Source organism: Ovis canadensis, chromosome 21 (assembly GCF_042477335.2).
Source record: "Ovis canadensis isolate MfBH-ARS-UI-01 breed Bighorn chromosome 21, ARS-UI_OviCan_v2, whole genome shotgun sequence".
In the NCBI taxonomy this organism is placed as follows: Eukaryota; Metazoa; Chordata; class Mammalia; order Artiodactyla; family Bovidae; genus Ovis; species Ovis canadensis.
The window spans coordinates 45145835-45160844 of record NC_091265.1 but is presented as its reverse complement, the minus strand read 5'-3'; the positions used below and the strand labels follow the sequence as shown (position 1 = coordinate 45160844).

The 15010-nt window shown below is 40.7% G+C and overlaps 1 protein-coding gene and 1 long non-coding RNA gene across 3 annotated transcripts in view; both read left to right on the top strand.

The window, feature by feature from the left end:
* CDON (cell adhesion associated, oncogene regulated) overlaps nt 1-13499 on the top strand; it is a 97748-nt gene extending 84249 nt beyond the window's left edge. For both annotated transcript variants that reach the window (XM_069565434.1, XM_069565433.1), the window contains 2 exons: nt 10472-10746; nt 11497-13499. In XM_069565434.1, coding sequence (XP_069421535.1) covers nt 10472-10746; nt 11497-11660 — 439 coding nt within the window. In that variant the 3' untranslated portion in view covers nt 11661-13499. The remainder of the gene's footprint in view (nt 1-10471; nt 10747-11496) is intronic.
* On the top strand, nt 4694-9225 carry LOC138426718 (uncharacterized). The gene is made up of 3 exons (XR_011251724.1): nt 4694-4782; nt 4866-5143; nt 8940-9225. It is a non-coding gene; the product is annotated as an uncharacterized lncRNA (long non-coding RNA).
* Nucleotides 13500-15010: the final 1511 nt, after the last annotated feature.

The window sequence follows — 15010 nt, the reverse complement described above, 5'->3', positions numbered from 1 at the left end:
GGGAATGCACTTATGCCCATCCACCCCTCACACACCTGGGAGTCATCCCCTTCAGCCCTCGTGGTGCCTCATCAAACTCACCTTGACCCAGGGCAGGTCTCTTACGCTGCAGGTTACTGATGAGTGAAGAATTGGTGAAGGCCTTTCCCCTTGGAATCTACCCGCCCTGTATCTTGCCGATCTAGCTTTTTTTTTTTTTTTTTTCTCCCCCTGCCTTTTTAGATTTAAACTAGAATGTATTTCTTGGAGTGGCCTTTTAAAAAGCAAGTCATTGCCAACCTTAAGGTCCTTTTATCATCTTTCTATTTCAGTAATAGAAAACTTTGCCTTTCTTGTCCAAACTGGCATATTGACGTGAAAATTTGAGAACAGGTCAAAGGGGAGTGGACGCAACAGATATGCGTTTGAGCAAACTCTGGGAGATACTGAAGGACTGGGAAGCCTGGCACGTTGCAGTCCATGGGGTCACAAAGAGTTGGACACAACGTGGCAACCGAACAACAACAAAAGGGGAGTGCACACTCTAGCAATTGAGAGTTTTATTTGCGTCTAGGGCTTTGGTAGCATTTGTAGAGGACTGCCTGCCTCACTGCGTTCAGTCCGTTTGAACGCTTTTCAGGTTTAAGAGCTGCATGTAATGACTCACTACGAACGGCTGGAAAGAAACATATTTAATGTAGCTTTGGGGGAGCCAGCCCCCTGCGTGAATGACTCAGTTGAGAAATCCTTGTGCGTTGCAAGAGTTAAACAGATTTTAATCAAATAAATCAATAGGTTTCTACCCTTCTGTCTTCAATTCAGAGCACAGTAGTGCCGTTCTGGATATGTCATTAAATGGGGTTTGTCAGTTGCTTGGCTAGTTTAATGGGAAGGGATTGACATTAAATCTGCTCTGTTTACCATCAGTCTTGATAATTTGTAAGAGAGGACACTGATGAAATTCACAGATGAATGAACTGAGCGGTCCCATCAGGAAGGAACAGAAATTAACTTTAAGTGTCCTAGAGAGATTGGAAATGGGCAGGAAGTTGCCAAGTAAAAATCAACTTGGAAAAATGTATATAATCCATCTGGGGAAAAAAGTATGAGCTATACATGGCTGGTGGTCAAGAGGAGAAATAAAACTATTGGGAATAGTGCTTTAGAAAACATAGATATTATAAATGACCTCCAAGTTTTTATGTAGTGATCACCTTAAAAGTCTGAGTATTGTTGGGTTTGAAGGTATTCCTTCACCAACTTGAAACCTTCCACTGAGTCAGATATACTCAGATAAACATAAGTGTGTAGAGATGAATATGAAAACATTCTATTATAATAGTAGATCTTTTAGGTGGAGGGTTTCGTTTACCCAAATGGTTTGTGAAATATGAAAACAACTGCTTAATCTAAAGACAATTAGACTGCTCCACCAAGACTTCCCTGGTGGCCCAGAGGGTAAAGCGTCTGCCTACAATGTGGGAGACCTGGGTTCCATCCCTGGGTCGGGAAGATCCTCTGGAGAAGGAAACGGCAACCCACTCCAGTACTCTTGCCTGGAAAATCCCATGGATGGAAGAGCCTGGTAGGCTACAGTCCGTGGGGTCGCGAAGAGTTGGACACGACTGAGCGACTTCACCTTACCAGCAGGTTAATTGGTTATGATTCGACCCATCTCCTATCCCTGACCACTCAGCTACTTCAAAACTAGCCATAAAACCAAAGGAAGGAAATACACAGAGCCCAAGATTTAGATTCTCTTCCATCTATAGTAATCTCCCTGATTCTCTGAGAAAAACATTCAAAAAAACTGGGTCTAATTTCTTTAATTGATCGGTACCTTCCTTTTGGGGGGAAGTTACTTATATTCTACTTCTGATATGGAGACCTGATCCTGTTGTCAGGAGTAACATGGTTAGAATACAGCATGCTTTTGTTCTTTTATTTGTAAGATTGTGTGTGTGTGTGAGAGAGAGAGAGTGAGCTTGCCACGTTCAGTAATGCATTCCGTCATTTATAGTCACCCAACATGTTTAAAGGGAGTGTTAGTTGCTCAGTCGTGTTCAATTCTTTGCAGTCCCATGGACCATAGCCCACCAGGCTCCCCCGGGCAGGAATTCTCCAGGCAAGAATACTGGAGTGGGTTGCCATTTTCTTCTCTAGGGGATCTTCCCAACTCAGGGATCAAACCTGCAGCTCCTGCATTGCAGGCAGATTCTTTACCATCTGAGCCACCAGGGAAGCCGGAGACGGCTGAGTGACTGACACCAACATGTATTGTTGGCTGTTCTGTGACGGCCACGAATAAACTAGTTCCCAAAAGGAAACTTCCCCTGCATGGCTCGGGTCACCGCAGCCTGTAGCAAAGAGTGTCTGGTGAGAACAGGGGACCTCTGTGGCCCCAGAGGAATGTCATCAGGGTTCTGTTGCAGGGTAACTGATGACCTCCTCAAGATAAGGGCCAGGTCAGCAAAGTGACAGACACAGTGGCAAGAGGAAAGAGCAAGGGTGAGGAGAACATTAGAGCAAACCGCCACCGAGATGAGACGGTTTCAGGAGATATTCGTGGAACACATTCATGAAAATAAGTATCACACATCCAAGAGGTTCGTGGGTAGTTAGTCCCTGCCCTCCAGGGATAATCAGAAGAGGAAACTTAAGGCAAAATGTATATAATTATCTAATCACAGAAATTCTGTACATAATCATGCTTAACAAATATTCAACTATGTAATCAGAAATAGGATACTTCTCTGCAAAACATTTCAGAGGTGCTATGTAGTTTTGCTGGAATGTCCAAAATATGCTTAAGTAAGTAAAGTGGCTCAGTTGTGTCCGACTCTTTGCGACCTCATGGACTGTAGCCCACCAGGATTCTCCATCCATGGGATTTTCCAGGCAAGATTACTGGAGTGGGGTGCCATTGCCTTAGTCAAATACTAATGCAACATATTCTTCCAAACATAATGCTGTGCTACTATTGCAGTTTCTTATTTCTTAGTGTGTGCTATTCAGATGGCTGCTTCAAGAGTATTTTCTTTTTTATGACACTATTATAGTCATTCTCCTATCTTCTGCTTTGGTCAGACAGCCCTCTCCTGTTTCCTGAAAGATACCTTAGTAATAAACTAACAGGTCCCAGAGCACCTGAATTCTTGCAAAACAGCACAAATCTGTATGTGGCAAGATGCACGGAGTTCTGTTTACTCAGTGTTTTCAAAGTTAGGCAAAGTCATTTCATTGAGCTAGAGACAACCCATTGAAAACTGTCATTCCACCTTAAGCCAATAATAACTGCAACTGAAAGGTTATTTGAGAAGCCTGAGATAGATAAGAAATTACAAACTATGTGTATTGTATAAACTGTGAGATGTGCATTGTAAGAGCGTGTTAATAATGTTATAAATATGCAGACATTTGCCCTTTTCTCTCTCTCTCACTACCTGTAGATTTGGGTCTCTTACATATATACAGGTACTATTTTTGTAGTTACCTGGTTGCTTTAGAAATTTTAATTAAAGCATCAGTAAAAGAATTGTTTCACTCGTTACAGGCTTAATTACATTCAGAACAGGTATCATGTTTCTTTTCTGTAGACTGTGTCCTCTGTGTTTATCTTAGCATGTAACCCCCAGGTTAAAGCCATTTTTATGCTGACCCATGCAGACATCCAAAAATGAGCTAGAAGTAATGTGACTCAATTACTTATATTTGGTTTTCTACATCAGTGGTCCCCAGCGATTTTAGCAACAAGGACTGGTTTCACAGAAGACAGTTTCCCATGGGCCTAGGTGGGAGATGGTTTTGGGATGATTCAAGTGCGTGACATTCATTGTGCGCTCTATTTCTCTTGCTGTTACGTCAGCTCCACTGCAGAGTGTCAGGCATTAGAACGTGGTGGTTGGAGGCCCTGCTCTACGTGGTTAATTACTGACGATTATGAGTCAGAGTTCACTGTACTAGAACATTTAAACGAGTTTGGTTTATCGGGTTGAAATTTGGGTAATCATCACTTTACCAGTCTTACTCACATGATGATTTTACTGTGAGCACCACCCTGTTAACTGAGACTCAAAGTTTGAAATAAAATTATGCACTGCAATGGTTTTCTATATCTCTTACCTGAAAGATAGATGCTAAAGAATATCCAATAGGAAATTGCACTTTTCTCCTGCTAAATACCTGTAATTTCCTTTAAAACATACGTATTTACTTGTTAACTCCTAGCTCATAAAACCAGATGACAGTATCAGCCCTCTAGATACTATTCACTGTAATTGGCCCTGGCGCCTCTATTTTCACCATCCTTTGGTCCTGTCCCACCCATGTCGTTCACCTTCATTATCACAAGAGTGCTGTATTTTTTTTTCCCCCACTATGAAAGAAACTAGTTTATTCATTTGGAAAATGTGAAGCCTTGCCACTTGTTTTCATCAGTGAAGGCGGCATCAGAACCACATCTGCCATATTGTAACAGCTCTCAGGCTGGTAGCCAGTGTAGTGATCAAACATCTGTGAAATAAAATGTTCGCAAAAGTGCTCTACACTCAAACTGATAGACTGCCATTAGAGGTCCTTTAAAAATCTCATCCGTTGCTTTAAATTAAAGAAATGAGCAGGACAGAAGAGAAACGAAAGGGGATAAAAGACAACAGAAGAGCTGAAGGCATCTTATCTGGTGAGTCTTCATTATTTTGTGTTCACATTATGAAATTTCACTCCTGTTACCTCTGTGAAAGCCAGTTATTAACTTACACTATCTTGTTTTTTAGGGAACTGCCCTGGTGTTTCAAAGTCTGGCAGGTATATTTTTTTCCTACACCTTAACTTTACTTCTTTAAATGAAAATGTCTCTTTCTGACCTGATCCTTCTTTTTGTCTTTCAGGTCTCAGGTACCTTTGTCTTACTTCCAGATTCCTGCAGAAGCTCATTCTGTTTGTTTTATGTCATGATTGGGGATTTCATTAAGTGCCTGACTGTGCTCTGTGTCTCACTGATCTAAGAGTTTTCTCTGACACCAAGGACAGACATTGCCCATCCTCCAGAAGACTGACATTTAAGTCAGATAACTTTGAAGCCAACAGATAGAAAGAAAGCTGAACAACAGAGCCAGTATGAATGAGGACAGAGATAATTTCTATTGTGGTACAAAAATCTTCAGGGGTAAGTACATGATTCGTTCTCACTTTTAATCTATGTGTCTCAGTTTTGGGTGTGATCTATTATAAGATATCTTGACCCATTAGTTTAGTTGTTGCTCTTTGATAATAATTTTGCTTGCTTACAGAAAAGCTTATTTAAAAAGTTTGATGTTCGATGTTTATTATGTATCCATTCACCATTTTTGCTGAGGCCCTACTACGTGCTGTTTACTATGTGCTTGGCCCTGGACGTTATGACCTTCAGTTCAGTTCAGTTCAGTTCAGTCGCTCAGTCGTGTCCTACTGTTTGCGACCCCATGAATTGCAGCACGCCAGGCCTCCCTGTCCATCACCAACTCCCGGAGTTCACTCAGACTCATGTCCATCGAGTCAGTGATGCCATCCAGCCAGCTCAGCCTCGGTCGTCCCCTTCTCCTCCTGCCCCCAATCCCTCCCAGCATCAGGGTCTTTTCCAATGAGTCAACTCTTCACATGAGGTGGCCAAAGCACTGGAGTTTCAGCTTTAGCGTCATTCCCTCCAAAGAAATCCCAGGGCTGATCTCCTTCAGAATGGACTGGTTGGATCTCCTTGCAGTCCAAGGGACTCTCAAGAGTCTTCTCCAACACCACAGTTCAAAAGCTTCAATTCTTTGGCACTCAGCCTTCTTCACAGTCCAACTCTCACATCCATATATGACCATAGGAAAAACCATAGCCTTGACTAGACTGACCTTAGTCGGCAAAGTGATGTCTCTGCTTTTGAATATGCTATCTAGGTTGGTCATAACTTTTCTTCCAAGGAGTAAGCGTCTTTTAATTTCATGGCTGCAATCACCATCTGCAGTGATTTTTGGAGCCCCCCAAAATAAAGTCTGACACTGTTTCCACTGTTTCCCCATCTATTTCCCATGAAGTGATGGAGTCTAACATGCATTAGTACTTTTATTAGTACTAAAAGAGCAAAGTATTTTAGAGCGTTTTAACTCTAGTTTCTTCTCCAGTGCTTTGTTATTTTTTGTCATATAGTTTAATGCTATAAATATTTAAAATCTTTTAAGACAATAGAGTTTCTGTTTTTCTGCAATGGTTATTCACAATTCCCAACATTATCTTTGTTGCTATTCTCTCCTTTCTGTTTTTTCAGTTAATTTGTATTGGAGGGTAGTTGATTTACAATGTTGTGTTAGTTTTAGCTGCACAGCAAAGTGAATCGGTTATACATATACATACATCTGCTCTTTTTCAGATCCTTTTCCCCTATAGGTCACTACAGGGTACTGAGTAGAGTTCCCTGTGCTATACAGAAGGTCCTTATCAGTTATGTGTTTTATATATAATAGTGTGTATATGTCAATCCCTATCTCCCAGTGTAGCCCTCCCTCCCTGTCGCTTTCCCCTTTGGTAACCATAAGTTTGTTTTCTGCATCTGTGAGTCCGTTTCTGTTTTGCCTATAAGTTCACGAGTACCTTTTTTTTTTTTCTGATTCCACATATAAGTGATAGCATGTGATATTTGTCTCTCTCTGACTTACTTCACTCAGTGTGACAATCTCTATGTCCATCTATGTTGCTGCAAGTGACATTATTTTGTTTCTTTTTATGGTTGAGTAATAGTTCATTCTGTATATGAGCTTTTCTGTATGCCTCTTATGTCTCTTAAGCTTCTTTATATATTTTCCATCCTTTTGTGTCTTCAGTCTGAACACACTTCACGTTCAGTAAACCTCTGGTCTTCTGTGCTCCATTTCCAAGTAACTCCATGAACGGAGTTCTTCATTTAGGTTATTCTTCCGTTCAGTTTAGAAATTCCAAATAATAATTATTATTAGATGCTCAGTCTCTGTTAAAAGTTTCCATCTTGTCACCTTTTTTCTTGAATATAATCATCCAGTTCTTTTAAAGTCATTGTCTCCTAACTCAATATAAGCATCACTTATTTTTCTTTTATTTCTGTCTTCGGAAATGCCTGGTAATTTTTTTATTGAATTCTGGACATTGCATATAAAAACTCCTAGAGGCTCTGGAAGATGTTTTCTTCCCCCAGAAAGTATTTGCATTTGCTTTTGGCAGGCAGTTAGGCAAGGACCAGATCATTTTATCCCACTTAGAGACTGAGCTGATTTAATGCTGAGTTTCAAGTCTTTTGAAAAGCCTTGTCTCTTCCTACTTCACCTTCAAGGGTCCCAGTTAAAAGCCTGGGGTGTTTACTGGGCCTTTTCTCTTTGGCAGACTCTGAACTCTTCATTTCTGTCTTCCCAGCCCTGTGAAAGTGCCAGAAGTTCTCCTCAGTTCCTCAGCTGCCGCTGCATGCTCGATGCCTCAGTGTTCCATCCTGCACTGAGCTGGGCAGATGCCTTGTGAGGACAAGCGGTGCTGAAAGTCACATTCACCTTCTTTCTGGAATCTTAGCCGCTTAAGTGCTGGGTAGCTCTCTGATGACTCCAACAGATTTAAACTCCAATCTCTCCATCTTTTTTTTTTTTTTAGTTGCTCTTGGCAGGAGAGTTGTTCTGATATAAACTAATCAGTCATAGCCAGAAGCCAGGAATGTAATTTTTAAGAATTATTTTCAACAAATCATGGTAGTCATATAGATTCCCTTGACCAGAGATATTTCTGGTTTTTGGAAATCAGAATCTTTCTTACTCTCTAATTGTCATCTAATTTAATTTCCTCAATTATAAGACTCTTGAGTCTGAAAGAGCATGAAAGGATATACACTAGTCTCTAGTTGGAATGCAGAAAGTACCCTACTCTCATCAGCCATACAGCCCTAACCCATCTCAAAGCTGAGAGCTCCCAGTGTCTTGTATCTTCTATGTCATACTCACTACTCTATAGTATAACCATTTGTTTATTCACTCTCCTCTGCTAGACTGGGAGCTGGAACCTGCTGTATTTATCTTTATATTTTCAGTGTCTACCACAGTGTCTGACATTTAGAAGGTATTCACATGTCACATGCTTTTGGAATAAAGGGTTCTTCTAAGTTTTTTTATATAGATATATAATATTCAGTAAATTCTCACTAGAAGTAATTTGAATACAAAAAGATTTTTCCAGGAGTTCCCTGGAGACCCAGTGGTTAGGACTCAGCACTTTTCACTGTTGTGGTCCTGGATTCATTCCCTGGTCAAGGACCTAAGATCCTGTAAGCCACATGGCAGGGCCAGAAAAACAAACAAAAAATTTTCCCCCGACCTTGCCACACATTTTAGGTGAATACCCTGCTTAGACTCTAGTTTCTCATGAACTGAATACATTCAAGAGAGTTTTCAGATTCCCTGGGTATTGAGACAGCAGAAGAGACTCATGAAAAGAGACTGGTAACATGGACACTTTTAAATGGATGTCAAGAGATCTGTGTTTACCTTTGTTGGCATCCCAGCATCCCAGAAAAAAGTTCCGAGTTGAGTGAAATGTCCAGCAGACCCATGAGGCATGCCCTGCTCGCCTAGAGTCATGGTCCGCTAGCCCAGGGCTTTGATTCTGACTCCAACAAACTTTCTTCCACACCAGTGCTTCGTCTGCTTTTTATTGCCTTAATACTTGCATCGGAATACAGATTTTCTTTGAGTCAGGGATGTGTTTTTTTCTGATAGTGTTAAAGGTTAGGATTACAGTCATATTAGATTAGGCTGCAGCCATGTTTCTCGTTGCAGATGAATTCCTAACAGGCATACTTTGCTTTCATGCCAGATGACTGATATCTGAATTCTACTAAGTGTATAGTTGATGTGTTTCTCTCTTTGAAATTAAAGTTGAACTTATTTAAATTAAGGATTTGGTTTACTGACAGATATCTTATTTTCTTTCAGGTTCCAAGGCTTCAAGCTTAGCATTTGTTATTTCTAGTAACTAGAACCAACAGAGATGCTGGTGACAGTTGTGTGGACTTCCTTTACTGATTTTATGTTCCAGAAACATAGTATCCCGTGTTAAAAGGCTGGAAGTCCAAAGAATTCTTACCTTTATTCCCTAACATGCTTAACTCGAGCATACTTGTGTATTTCCTACCTAACCTTCCCAACCAAAGTCACATGAAATGTCTTCATTTTTCTCACTCCTAATTTTATAAATAAAAAATATTTTTATATGTAAATACTCCTGGGTGTCCAGTCTCCAGTTTCTGTTAATGATGGAATAGCTTATCATCCACAGGTAATAATGATAGAATCTGGGCAATCTGAAAGTATTGTAGAGTAACAAGAAACAGGCAGAAACTGAATAAATCTAACCTTGAAAGACAGTGGGTAACATTTGTCTATGGGTTTTTGCCTGAGGACATTCTTCAATCTAGGATTAAGAACACAAACTGAAGGTATTGAAAGATGGAATTTGAAGTCAACAGCACAACCAGAAAATCAGAGGGAAAAATCCAGTTAAAAAAAAAGAAAGTTTCTATCCATGTAAAAACTAGGAAAAAGTGATACTTACTCCAGGGGAAAAAATTGTCAATAGAAACAGACCCTGTTACAAATATGCTCAAGGACTTAATGAACAACACACAATGCCTTCACGTGGGGAATTTCATCTTAGAAATAGAACCTAAGGATCAAATGGGAGTTCCAAAGCTGAAAAGCATAAATAACTGGAATGGAGAATTTACTGTTAGGGCTTAATATCAGATTGAAGACAACAGAAGAAAGAGTCAATAAACTAAAAGATCAATAGAGATTATCCAATCTGAAGAACAGGAAGGAAAAATTAGAGAAAACACATATTTTGGATGAAGACAGGAAATAAAAGTAGGGCAGAATTGAAGTGAATGTTTAGTACTAATAAATTCTAGCAATTAATTCTGCAAAGAAAAAAAATTGAAAAATTAACAAAACTTGGATTTTGAATGTCTAGTTCTTATAGTGTTTCTTCCAAGAGTGAAAGGGAACATAGCTGGTTTCAAAACTGTGTTTTTGTTGGCTTTCATAAGGTCATTTGTCTCACATGGCCGTAAGTTTCCTAGCGTTCTGTCCTTTTCCTCATTTTCTGTTTCGCTCCTTCCAGCATGAATGGCCTTTTCCTTCTGTGTGCTGTATTCAGGAGCTAGTTTATTATGAAAGACAACTTCTAACCGTGGACTGAGGCAAAAGATGCATGTGATGAGTCATCGTGTACCGTTCCATAATTCATTGGTTTGCATTTTGATGCGTTCTCCTTTGTATTTCACTTTAACTATAATTTTTGAGATCTTGCTAATTCAAATCATAGTGAATCATTTAGTTATTTTTAGGCACCAGTCTTCCTTAAGAATCTGTGGATACAAAATACCAAATAATATTTCAAAATAAGTGAATTTAAATTCTTGATCCCTCTAGACCCAAGTCTGTCTCGTTTGGTTTACCCTTTGTAGGTGTTTCACCAAAACCAGCAGCACTTTCAGCAGCAGCCCCCTTCCTGTGGTCCCAGTGATAGCACCTTATCCTCAAGATGGTTTGGAAATGAAGCCCTTCACTCACATGAAGATGCCTGTATGTCTTGCTTCCACGGTCCCCGATGGCGTTCAGCCGCCTGAGGAGGGCATTGAAGAGGATGAGACACCAACGCCTGCTCAGCCGGTTTGCTGTCAAGACAGTAGAGATGGGGCCAATTCCGATTGTGTGGAAGATACAGCAGAGTTCCACAGAGGTACAGCAAGACACTGTAAATCTCAAGTTTCTAAATAGTCTTCAGTTAACTAAGAACTGTATCAGGAGAGATGATGCTTTCAGAATGCTCTCTCTGTGATCAACTCATATTTCTTAGATTATTGGGTAGGGGTATTGGATATGTCAATAAAAGTTGACTCTGTAGAGGATTCTTTGAAATTCTTGGGTGTTTGGGGATATTCTTTTGTCGGCGTTTTTTAAGTTTTTGGCTGCACCGCACGGCATGTAGGATCTTAGTTCCCCAGCCAGGGATCGAACCTGTACTCCCAATGTACAGAATCTTAATCACTGGATTGCCAGGGAAGCCCCTGAAATTCTGTGATACACATCCTTCATCTCTGATTGTTCATTCTATTCCATTCTAGAAAATAAATCCAAATAGGCTTTGATTCAGTTTGTACCCGAACAGTAGACTTGCTGGAAGGATGCGTTTTGTAATCCTAGGCTTCTTTTCTCATCTGAGTTGATTCTGGAGTTGTAGTGGTTCTTGAACATGGTTATTTGGGGGCTTTTAAGGGTTTTGCTGTAACCCTTAGATGAATCATGTAACTGTCCATGAGAGCTCAACTTTATCTTAAACCTCTGCCTCCCTCATATTCAAACATAAACATAACTGGTCTCTAATTTTCCTCATGGTTCTTTCTTTATTGCTGAAGGTAGTGTTTTTAGACTGCTTTGATAAAAATCAGGCTTTCTCATTTCATGATGCTTCCAAACCTTTGCTTTTCAGGAGACAGCTATGTGCCTTCAGAAGCTGAGAACAACATTTTAAGTTGGAATCCTCTGATTTTTCCACCTGTCGCAAAGGACTGTACTGAAAAGACACCATGGTCTCCTCCCAGCACTCCTGTAGACAGTCCTCCCGGGGTCCTTCAGCAACCCCAGGAGACCTGAGGATGCGTCAGCCCCGTCATGTTCCCACTGCAAGCCAGCAACTGCACGAACAGCCCTGGGAGTGGGCTGTGTGAAGGACATTAACTCAGTTCAGAGAAAGATTGTTATTTATTTTTTGTTGTAGTGATGTCATATGAATGTATCTTAAAATGTGTGCCCTTTTATGTTATTTATGCCTGAAAAGTTTCCCTCCCTCTTCCTTCCTCCCCCTCGTCAGTAAACAACCTCGTTTGGCACAGTTTCAATCACCTGAGACCATGTTGTCCAAGAGCCTCAGCGACAGTCAGAGCACCTCCTGCAAGGATCCTGCCTGTTGGCTGATTCAGCTAAGAGGGAATTGCACAGGCCATTTGGGAGTTTTCAGATGGAAAGCTTGTCTTTCACTATTGCATTGTCAGACTGCCTGAGAACATTTGAAATCAACCACAGTTGATTTCACACCTGATGTTTATAATAGATGTCTTGTGAATTTGACGAGTGCCTTCCATGGAAGTGATGGTTGACCTGTAGGCTGTCTGCATGTGGGCACAGGTTATGTCCAGTTTTCTAGGCAGTAATCACAGTGTTGTGGACATGACGGAAGTTAAGCCAGTCTGGTTGGGTTGTTGCAGAAGGCAGAAAGGGAACCAGGACCAGAGAGAAAAAGAATTCCCTCAAATCCAGTATCATTTAAAATCACACTTATTTATAACCTGGTTACCATGGGGCTCTTTTTGACTGTTTCTAAGAGAAAAATAAGACTTTCAAATGGTGACTAGAAGAGAAAGATCCATATTTTAAGAAGAAAGGGAAGGTTCCAGGTGGATCATCTTGGCGGAAGCTCTCCCGTTAGTATAGGAAGTATCACGGTGCAACACCCCCGAAAAATCCGTATTTTCTAAGTTCCAGCTTGGGCAATACCTGAAAGATGTGAGTGTCAGAAAAGAATCTGGAGGTTTGAAGTTTCCTGACGTTTTTCCTGAATGTCGTCATTGCAACAGGCACCTATAGCTTTGATTGGCAGAGCTCGTAAATCACAGTTATTGCTGCCTCTGAATGACAAGGACGTTTGCAGCTGCCGTTGAAAGGCTTTTCTTCTCCATGTCTGAAACAAAACACAGCACTCTGAGTGTATTTGATAGCTTGACTCAAGCTTTATGGATCACTGCTCTTTTTTGGATTGTGCATCCCTTTGGGGGAAAAAAAAAAACAACAGTTCTCTTTATGGAGAGTCAAGTGATTCTAGCATAAGTGAAAATATTTTTACAGTTTCCCAACAATTGCAGCGAAATAGAGTAGAATACTGTATTAATCGACTTTCTATGTAAATGCATCCATATTCCCTTACATATGTCTATATATTTTAGAAATAGAACTGCTAGTGGAATGTGCCATGTGAGCTGGGTCACTATGCAAGGATTACTTGGAGTGGAATGTAGTGGATACAATTTCATAGTCAGGTATCACAGATGCTCCAGAATCAAATTCTCCATTTCAGACATCCACACCTATAGTTGCCTAGATGTAGTTAGCTTTGGAGGGAGTTAGCTGTATCCTTTTCTTCTGTGGCCAGCAAAGGACAAAGTCCTAGCACACGGAATATGGAAACATACCCTGTGTCTGCCAGTCAGGTTATAGTGCTACGCTCACAAAGGGAGTTATAGAAAACTGGGGAGTAAGTGTCTGTAAGCAGTCATTTTGATTCAGGAAACAGAGGTGTATTAGCGTGAGCCTTAGGTCATAAACTGCTTTTAAAGATTGAGTTTGAATATGGGATTTGTCCACTAGGAAGAGAAAAATGACTTTAACTGTAGGGCGATCTCGTTGTGGACTGCTTTATTTAAATTAATAGTAACGCTGTTTTAAGTGTTATCCCTTTAATTGTATTTTATTTATAAAAAATGCTTTTATATATTGAGAAATATAAATATATATATATATAATTGCCTTCATGTTTAGGAGTTATGAGTGCTCTCTAACTATGAGTTGTTCTGAACTTTTATGCTCTGCACATTTACCCAAAACAATCCTACCTAATGTGTTTGCCAGGAAGTCAGAGGACAGGACAGCATGGGCAACAGCTCTAACATTTGTGGAGTTACTGTTATGTACCAGACTGCTGGTGCTTGCTACTACTATCTCAAATCTTCCTGCTAAGACACATCTACTAAGTAGGTGATAAAGTCCCCAGATCACACGCGTGAGCCACAGAGCCTGAATCTGAACTTATCTGGAGCAGGAATCTGAGCTCCTGTTTTTCCAGACTGCTTTCCAAAACCATTGCGGTTCACTCTGCTGATGGAACCCGTTCTGTAAGCGCTCGGTCCTCCCCACCGCAGAATTCCTCCGATGCTCTAGCTCCACAGCTAGAGAGGCTGCCCCTGTGCCCCACGAGCAGAGCTCTGAGCTTATTACCTGGTCTCCCCGGAGCCCTCCTTTCTGCTTGTGACCCCCCTTGCTACCACCCTTTCCCCGGAAATTTGACCTTCTCTCAGCATGATAGTGATCCTGTAATCCATCAGACCTCTTCACATCCCTTCTCCTCTTAGAACTCTGTGAGTCTTTGTTTTAGCATCAAACTGCCCCTTCTGCTATATCATTTCTCCAGCTCCTTTTTTTCCCCCCTTCTTTTGGTTATGCACTGATCCTCTGATGATGGGCGCTGTACAGAATGTAAGTGAAATGGCAATGTTTTAAACCTTTTGAAGTGGTCTTTAAAAACAAAAGGCATTTCTTTCTGAGTTTTGTTTTTGTCAAATGAGTCTGCGAAGACAGATACAGATTACTAAGCTGATCGTGATGCAAGTCTCATTCCAGCTACAGGACTGCCAAGAAGTCAGCCTTCTAACTGAATTTCACCTGTGTTGCTGTCTCTTAAAGCAGTGATTTTCAGATGCATGTTTTTGTATCATACGGAAAAGTATGTTTTATTTTCTTTAAAGTTGTAATATTATGTTTGAAATTGTATATATTTTAAATGATGTAGCTTTGACAGGTTTTATTTGGTCGATATGATTTTCTATTAAAAGAGAATGCTGCTTTCATGTAGAGTAGCTCGTGAAGATGCAGGTCTCTGAAGCTCCCTGCCTGTGTGAAGCTGCTTATAGCTTGTGGTGGAGATGGGTGCATGTCTTTGAAAAGTTTTGGACCTGTCCTTCCTTAAAAACCTCCTCTGCGCAACTTAGAGTCAAGTGAATTAATCCCTTCTGATCTGACTACAGAGATCCAGGCCCTGAAGGAAAAGGATCCAGGACAAATACATTATGTGTGGCTGGGAAAATATCTGCAGCAAGGAGCTCTGTCAAAGCAGATACATCCCCTTAGGAGGCTTAGCATTTCTTCGGAAGGAAATGAGGGCAGAGGAGAGTGAG